At 53.2% G+C, this 7,941-nt stretch overlaps 1 protein-coding gene and 1 long non-coding RNA gene across 4 annotated transcripts; both read right to left on the reverse strand.

Annotated features, from left to right (window-relative positions):
• Window positions 1-670: 670 nt before the first annotated feature.
• Window positions 671-1,955, reverse strand: LOC146421852 (uncharacterized). The gene is made up of 3 exons (XR_014848442.1): window positions 1,416-1,955; window positions 1,073-1,132; window positions 671-762 (listed from the first exon to the last, which is right to left on the reverse strand). It is a non-coding gene; the product is annotated as an uncharacterized LOC146421852 (long non-coding RNA).
• A 63-nt stretch (window positions 1,956-2,018) lies between these two features.
• Window positions 2,019-6,298, reverse strand: LOC146421853 (maestro heat-like repeat-containing protein family member 1). 3 transcript variants are annotated; one of them, XM_085046987.1, is made up of 11 exons: window positions 6,029-6,298; window positions 5,721-5,785; window positions 5,457-5,609; window positions 5,118-5,272; window positions 4,650-4,755; window positions 4,255-4,439; window positions 4,028-4,165; window positions 3,473-3,587; window positions 2,918-3,055; window positions 2,488-2,664; window positions 2,019-2,357 (listed from the first exon to the last, which is right to left on the reverse strand). In XM_085046987.1, exons 1-11 carry the CDS (start codon window positions 6,054-6,056, stop codon window positions 2,142-2,144), a joined length of 1,476 nt encoding a protein of 491 aa, XP_084903113.1. In that variant the 5' UTR covers window positions 6,057-6,298; the 3' UTR covers window positions 2,019-2,141. The 3 variants fall into 3 exon arrangements, with proteins under 3 accessions (XP_084903113.1, XP_084903112.1, XP_084903114.1); XM_085046986.1 differs by having other exon boundaries at window positions 4,650-4,797; XM_085046988.1 differs by lacking the exon at window positions 4,028-4,165 and having other exon boundaries at window positions 4,650-4,797.
• Between the last annotated feature and the right edge of the window lie 1,643 nt (window positions 6,299-7,941).

A 7,941-nucleotide genomic window follows, 5' to 3' on the forward strand; every position in this document is an offset into this window, starting at 1 on the left:
CAGACTGGTCCAGGCTCTGCCGGTGCCCAAATACAAGCAGAATGTGATGTTGTATCACAATCCATTCCTTGGTGAAGAAGCTCCAAAGCAGCTGGCTCAAGAGACACCTCAGACACACAACAATCCAGCCACTAACACATGGGCAGGACACAGATGGCACTTCATGGCTGGGAGAGCATTCATAGACTTTTCCAAAGAAAAATTTCTCAGGGATTCTCCCCAGCTCTGGAATCTGCCCATCAGCTCTGTCAGCAGCATTAAGGTTTCAGCAGAACCACCAAAGGGCCAAGAGGCTTCTGGCCACTTTTCCTACCATGCGGCCTGGGTAGCTGGGTAACTTGCTGCATAAGGACAACTCTTCCCCAATATCCTGTGGACACTAGCAGCCAAAATAAAAAGCTTCCAGCCCTCTGTGAATGACAATACAGTTTTTATTACCATACACAGTTTTTGTATTGCCATGCTGTGATGAAAGAAAGCTGTCCTATGGGTCAGGAGGCCAGGAGCCACTCGCCCTTCTCACAGCTTTAGGTGGTCCCAGGAGACAGAGCTCCAGGGATCAGCTCTGCTCACAGCTAGCAAATCATGGCCACCCACAGACCCAGAGTGAAGGTACTCTCCTACAGACCCTGTGGAGCTGGTCTTGTAACAGCTGCAATGGGCCAGGCAATCAATTTCTTTGTGCAGTTCTTATGCTGTTCAGTGTTCGAACTGCCAGGGTTGAGATAGAGGGACTGATGTCATTTGTCATGCCTAGAAGGGCTGGAACACAGAAGAATGGACACAAGGTTAGGCTGCAGATCTGCAGGGTCCCCAGGAGCCCTCCTGCCAGGAGCATCCCATCCAGCTGTTCCCATAGCCAGGAGGGAGCAGGGGCCAATGGGTGACCTGGAAGGTGCTGGCTACAAATACCCCACGTGCCTCTTAAGGCTTTCTCTGCTCTGCCTGCACTGCCCTTCGTCTGTGCAGGGAGCAGAGCTCTCCCAAGATGGGGCAGGAATTAAAGATCACTGCCCAGGCTCTCTACCCCTCCCTGCTTAGCCCTGGGTGACACCCCACTGCCCTCACTCACCATCACAGATGATCTGGAACTCTTCCTGCCGTCGTCCCCTCACGTGCTGCCCGATTAGCCCTGGGAACACAGAACCTGTCATGGCCCCAGTGGCTCAGCTCCTCCACATGAGCACTGCCAGCCCAGCCACATGCTCTCCTCCCCTGGCAGGGCTGAGTCCAGGACCTTCACAGATTGTGACACCCCAGGGTGAGAAAGGGTGGCAGCAGCCCCAAGGGACTGTGGCCCTGAACTGGGGAGTCAGGGCTCCACAGTCACTGAGCTAAATCCTGTTGCCAGAGCAGCAGCCATCACTGGGACAAATTTGCAGTGGGGCAGGAGGGGCCCTGGGGTCTTGGCTCACCAATGAACTTGATGGCCATCTCTCGCATGGACTCCTGCGAGCTCTGCAGGTATGCCAGGGACTGGTGTTGGTACTCATCTGTTGTGCTTCTGTCCTCTGCCAGCTGGAGACAGTGCAAGGGCATGGAGGGAAGTACAGACTCTCTGCCTTGGCCAGCTGGTCCCTGTGCCCAGGACTGGGCTTTCCTGCTCGGACTTTCCTGACACACAGCCAGCAGGTGGCTGGTGTCGGAGTCTGAAGGGAGCAGAGGGCTGGGTACTCTGTAGTGAGCCTTGGTGTCATTCTGCTGCCAAAGCACAGCTGGGCCAGGGCTCCATTGGCACCCTGGATTGCGGGGGAAGGAGCCTGGAGGAGAGCTTGTGGGGTCACAGGCCGACAGGAAAGAGCAGCATGTGGGGCGCAGGCTGGTGGCAATGGGTGCAGGACTGGGCAGGGGCACAGCTGCCAGCCACACACACTTTGCATATTGGGGGCAGAGGGCTTGTTCAGGCTGTGCTTCAGGTTTTGGAACTGTCCTTACTAGGCACTCACTACATCTCCATGGCTGCTCCCTCTCCAACAGTCACGTGAACTTCCTCTTCAGAAACTTGGTTGCCTGAAGCAGGGTATCCAGAGAGGCCTGGAGAGCAGCAGAGACCAGGAGATGCTACCACAGCCTAGGGCACAGGATCTGTGTCTCTGTAGGCAAGGCCAGGAGAAGGCTGGAGAGCTGCAATGTGTGAGTCATCAGGGCAAGAGGACAGTGAGCCACCTCCCCTTGGGACACCAGCAGCTTGGAATCCTCACATCTGCCACACGCTGGTTCTCATCATACAGATGGTAGAACAGAGGGAGCAGACTCTGGCGCACACACATCTTCAGGGGCCTTTTTCCCTTTTTCTCTACATAGGCCATCATTTCTCGGAATAGGCAAATGGAGAGGAGTTGCACGTTGCTGGCATCCTTGTAGAAAGAAAGTGGGCAAGACCTCAGCATCGGCTGCTCCAGGCCCACCTGGGCAGGGGCCTGAAAATCCACAGGACACAAAGTTTTCTGGCAGCACACAGGACCATGATAGAGGGCACAATCTTACACTGTCAAAGAGTGGCCGGAGCACCTCAGCCAGCTGCAGAGCAATGGGGATGGCAATTGTCACACTGCTGTCCCCGAGCACCTTGCTGAGGACAGAGAGGGTCAGCCCAACCAGCTCGCCATCTGCATCCTTCAGTAGTTCCATGAGGCTTTCAGTCAGGCTCTGCAATCTTCTGGCCTGCATGGAACACAAGGCTGTGTTGCAAAGCCATGGAAGGCTGCTCCTACAAAACCGCTCTGGTGGTGCAACCCAACACTGCTGCCTTGGGGCCCAGAAGCCAAAGGTCTGCCCCAAAGGTGAATGGGGAGGCAGAAGTGTTGGGAGCAGCTGGCACAGCTCCCAGAACCCAGCAATGTCCTATCTTCTGCATTACCCAGCATTCCTCACCCAGCCCCATGCTGTCAGCACAAGTTCAGCCAGCTCTTCTCACCTTCCAGGGACTGTTGCAGAGCATGAGGAGGCCTCTGAGCACCAAGCGATGCATTTCTTTGCAGTCACTGTGCAGATGACATGACATGAGCTGCAGGATGGTGTCAACCATTTCCTCTGTTTCAAAGCAATGCAGGAACTGAAAGACACAGGTTGCATCACACAGTGATGGGGTGCCTGGCTGGCAGGACCCCAGCACTGCACAGGGCAGGAGCAGAGTCCCAGGCAGCCCAGCCCGAAGGCAGCAGAGCCTGTGCAGAGCCCCTGAGCCCCCCGCCCTGCACAGATCTCTTGCACACTCTGCTGTGCTCTCCAGCCCTCAGCAGCCTCAGATTCTTTGACCTTGAAGAGCCATGATGGAAGAGGGCTGGCACCAGGGTGGCAGGAAACAGAGGTGCAGGTAAGTGTCACCCCAGCAGCAAGGGGCCAAGGGCATACAGCAGAGCCTCTGCTCTGCCCCAGCTCCACTGATTTGGTTTCCCCTCACAGCTGCAGCTGCAGGAGAGTAGAGTGTCAGGAGGCAGCTCAGTGCGGCAGAGCTCGCCATCAGGATCACCTCAACAAGGAATGCCATGGCAGGGACCTGCCAGTGTGACTCCTCCCTGCTGAGCAGCGTGACCAGTTGGTGTGCAATCATGTCACAGAAGGGCCTGGAGACACGGCGCATCTCTCTGGCATGAGGAAGAAGGCAATGTCAACCCTGAGCAAGGTGAGCAAGCTTCTGCCAAGACTAACTAATACAGGCCTGGTCTTTCCATGCCACCACTCACCAAGAGAAAGGCAGTGCCCAGAATCAGCAGGCTGCTTTTGGGTAAGACACTGGAAAAACACTCAGGGGAGTCATGTCCCCCAGGCTCTGTCACTGGCCCTCAGTGTAACCTGCCCTACCCCAGCCAGCTGTCCTCAGTGGGGCTGCCTGCACAGTCCCCCTGCTCTGTGCCATCACCCCAGGACCCCCAGGAACAAATGCTGACACTTTGGGAGATGGCTGCTCCTGTGCATCTGCTTCTCCCAGCCTTTTTGTCTGCCAGGCCATCCCTTGGTGATGGTGTGGGCTGCCCTGTCTGCAGGGGATAAATGATGGGCGCAGCAAGGAGAAGGAGGCTCTCACCTGGCCAACAGACCCACTGCATAGAGGTGGGTGTCATTGTTGAGGAGTGTGTCCCAGCCTCTCTTATGTTCGACTGCCAACACTACATCCTCAAGCCACAAATGGCAGAGCAGTGCTTTCACTGTCAGCACTACAAACCTGTGTCCAGAACAAAGCTCAGGTCATGGAGAGAGCCCTAGCCCAAGGTCCAGGGGCATGGGAGAGACAGAAAGACTGGGATGGAGCACCTTTTGGGATTCATGGGAAAGCGCTCTCTCTTCTGCCATCTCCTCCAGACTGTATTGATGCCTTCTGGTACCTCCTCTGTGCTGCAGAAAACTTGGATCAGCAGAGCCACAAAGAGGGAGGGAGCCACTATCAATGCCTCTGGGGACAAGGGCAGATGGATGATCTCCCACAGTGCCTTGGTTGCCTGCAAAAAACAAGACACCCAGAGACCATGCTCAGGCATTGTTCTCGGCCATGGAGGCACCAGGGGGGCAGCCAGCCCAGCTGCCCCTGAATCTGCCTCTAGCCCAGCCTTCCAAGGCACCAGAGGCAGGGAGATGCAGAGGTGAGCGAGGATGGAGAGCTGACAGAACCGTGACCCTGGGAGCAAGAAAAGGTCTGCAGAGAAACTCACAGCCAGGGCAAAGACGTGCTTTCTGTCCCCATCAGAGGTGCATGTGCTGTGCTTTGGCCAGTCCTCCAGAATGCAGGGTAACTCCGACAGCACCATCTTTGCAGTCCTGCTCGAGGAGACTAGTACTTTCCACATGGTCAGAGCAGCTCTGCAGGCCCAGAGCTCTCTGTCAGTGGGGTCTCAAACACAAAGCCATGGCCTAGGCAGCCACAGGCTGGCCCCAGCCATGCCTCTGCCCACAACCTCTCGCTGGCAACACTCAGCAATCCTGTCCCTGCCAGTGGGCAGATGGTCAAGTGACAGAGTCTTGAGGGTCAGGGAGGAAGGATGGCAGCAGGCTCTGGGGCTGACATGCCGTTGCTGGGAAATGAAGCAGCCAGGGAAACCTGGAACTCTCTTCCAGTCTGACAGCTTATATGCAATGGGCTCTGCAGAGTGATGGCATCTAAAGGCAGATGGGCCCCATACCTTTCACATGACGGGGCAGAGCACAGGAGGGTCACAACCACATCCCTGGGGTGTGCCTGGGTCAGCTCTAGAAGGGACTTGTCCAGTCTATGCTCAGCAGACACATCCTTGTTGCACACAAGCCACTGGTGGATAAACTTCACAATGGTTGGCACCTGGAGGAGACATGGGGGAAGAGCTGGATTGCTGTCAGAGTGAGCCATACCCACAGCTTCTGCAGAGAATTGCTTTGCTCCCCACTACACTGTCCTAGGCTAAGGAGCTTTTGGGTGCCCATCGGGCCTGGCTTGTGGGAGCACACAGTCCCCAGAGGCTTGAGCCCTGGCTACAGCTACTTACACGCTTCAGGTTGGCGGTTTCCGTCTGTGCAAGCAAATCCAGCATGGCAGCACAAGCATCAGCATTATAGGGGTCACAGCACACCATGCTCTCAATGGCCGCAATGGTGATATCTTCCCGTTCATCATCAGTCCTGATGAATTCCCAAAACCTCTGCAGAAGGAAGCCCAGGAAGAGAGGGCTTGTCCCATGAAGTGCCGCAGTGGTGGTGCTTAGCTCTGCTGCAAGAGCCTGTCCAGCCCAGGCAGGGATGGCTGTGGGTACCTGAGCTCTACAGCTGAAATGCTCTCGGGTGCGCTCCTGGTCTTCTGTCAGATTCTCAGCCAGGTCTGGCAAAGACCAGGCACAGTCAGAGCTGAGGGGCTGTGGGAAAGGCTGGAGAACACAGCCAAGCCTCACTGGAACTGTGCTCCCCAGGCAGGCCCAGCCCAGGGATGTTCAGTGAATGAAACATGACTGCCACGGGGGACCAGCCCCATCCCTTCTTACCCCCTTTCCCTGGAGATGTCCACAGGGGATGGCATGGGACCAAGCTGCAATCACTAGCCCTGTGACCCAGCTGTGCCACTCACCTGCCCACAGTGTCTGGAAATTCTCCATTTCTTCAGGAGGCCATTTTGAGGCAGCCCCAGGGCCTTCCTCCTCCTTTTTCACTCAGGCCTGCCTGGGCATACTGGAGGGTCCCTCTGCCATCCTGCTGTCTGGCCTTCAGGGCTCTTGACACAGGGAAAGGAGATATCCAGAGAAAACACAAGGTCAGCAAGAAGGAAGTTGGCTGCATGAAGAATCCTCACTCTGTCCCATGCTGTTCCATCATGTCCATCATGTCATGCTGTCCTGTCACATCCGTCAGGCATCCATTTCATGGTGGGTCATAAAAGGCCCTGTGACACACTGCCACGTGACATCCCATCAGTAGTGTCCATGTCACAGTATGTCACAAAGGGCCCTGAAACCACACGTGCCCAGTGCCACCAGCTGCCCCATCCCCTCAGCGCCTCCCAGTAGCCTAGTTTGCAGAGCCACCCAACATTCTGGTGTATTTAGTAATGGAGATATTTTATACATTCCCTGAAGAGGCATGAAATGAGTAACAGTATTTCTAAAGAATGGTGATTTCAGTCCCAAGGAAAATGTTGTTTCCTTGTAAACACATTATAAGACTGTGTATGCAAGCTGTTTTTATGTTTAGATCATGGATAATATTAGAACCACGCCCTTTGTGTGAACCACAGTTTTCAGACAGAATGGAAGAGGGTGTGTTTGGAAATCAAACACTCCACAAGGCAGGTTGGAACACCCTGAGTTTGCTGCAGTTCTGATGAGACCGTCCCAGGTGGACACACGCCTGTGCTGGGCTCCCAGTAAAAACCAGTTTTGTTTCCAACACAGAGCACAAATCCAAGCCTTTCCAAAGAGACACAGAGATCTTACTGTAACAGAGAAAATAACTGAATGAACACCACAGACACTCTCTGGGATAGATGCCATCAGTCAGAAAAACAAAAAGCAGCACACTTCGGTCTAAACAGGGGTTTGGAATAACTTTTGTTAGCTCAAGGTATTGATGCTAATAAATTGAAAAGATTTAAAGGAATTAAACTATACAGAATGACAGGGATTTCAGGTTTGAACTTTGGAAACTGTTGTGTTGATTTCAGTCCAGAGGAAGAGGACAGCTCCACTGTTCATCCTTTTTTTCCCCATCTCTTTCAAATGGTGTTACAAAATTTTTTATTCTTTCATGGTCAGACAAAGATTTACTATCAAAACATCAATTCACCCAAGCAAGCATGCTCTCTTTGCCACTACTTTAGTGAGGATGGTTACTGCTCTCCACTGGGTTCATAACTATAATGAGGCTGGCCATATGGCAGAAAGCTGGGCCTATATGAGAGACCAGCAACCACAGAGCCCTACTTTTTGTGGCAAGATGTCTCATGCTCCTTCTTTCCCTATGCATTTTCACCTCTTTCTCCTTATAACAGTATATACTATTGTTTGTCCAGCACAAAGACAACTGAGATCTACATCTCAGAATGAAACATCAGCCTTGCATTCTAGTTTGCCTCAAATAGACACATTTGATTGCAATTCCAATCACTTGCTTTGCTGTCCATAAAACAATAAATAAATAAATAATTGCATTCTGTCACCAAAACAATTTTGTCCAATAAATATGTCAAATTCTTAAACAATGTCATTGCTCTGACCTTAACAATGGTAATCTTTTGTGTTGGCTTTACAGAAGCACACAGTCCTCAGCTGGTGCCAGAGAGTGTTGAGTGTGCCTCAGACCTCTGAATATGTGGGTGTCTTGGTTTGAAAGACAGGTGTCTGCTAAGAGAGGTGGAACCCTCCCTTAGAATAGGGAAGGTGACCCCCCCCTTTCCTCCGAATTATTTTAACTTTGGAATCAAGGGCTTTCAGGCAAAGGTAGGGGGAAAGGAATAACAGTTCTTTGCTAGTATCTATACCAGAGTAA

Source organism: Lichenostomus cassidix, unplaced genomic scaffold, assembly GCF_008360975.1.
Source record: "Lichenostomus cassidix isolate B80296 unplaced genomic scaffold, HeHo_3.0 HiC_scaffold_897, whole genome shotgun sequence".
Classification (NCBI taxonomy): Eukaryota; Metazoa; Chordata; class Aves; order Passeriformes; family Meliphagidae; genus Lichenostomus; species Lichenostomus cassidix.

What these genes read in the sequence shown, in the direction of transcription:
- LOC146421853 (XM_085046986.1), bottom strand. Translation starts at nt 6,056, where the DNA reads ATGGAGAATTTCCAGACACTGTGGGCAG. An exon ending in ATTTCAGCTGTAGAGCTCAG is followed by an intron (nt 5,610 to 5,720) that starts GTACCCACAGCC and finishes TTCCTTCTGCAG; the next exon opens with AGGTTTTGGGAATTCATCAG. An exon ending in TCCGGCCACTCTTTGACAGT is followed by an intron (nt 2,358 to 2,487) that starts GTAAGATTGTGC and finishes TCTTTCTACAAG; the next exon opens with GATGCCAGCAACGTGCAACT.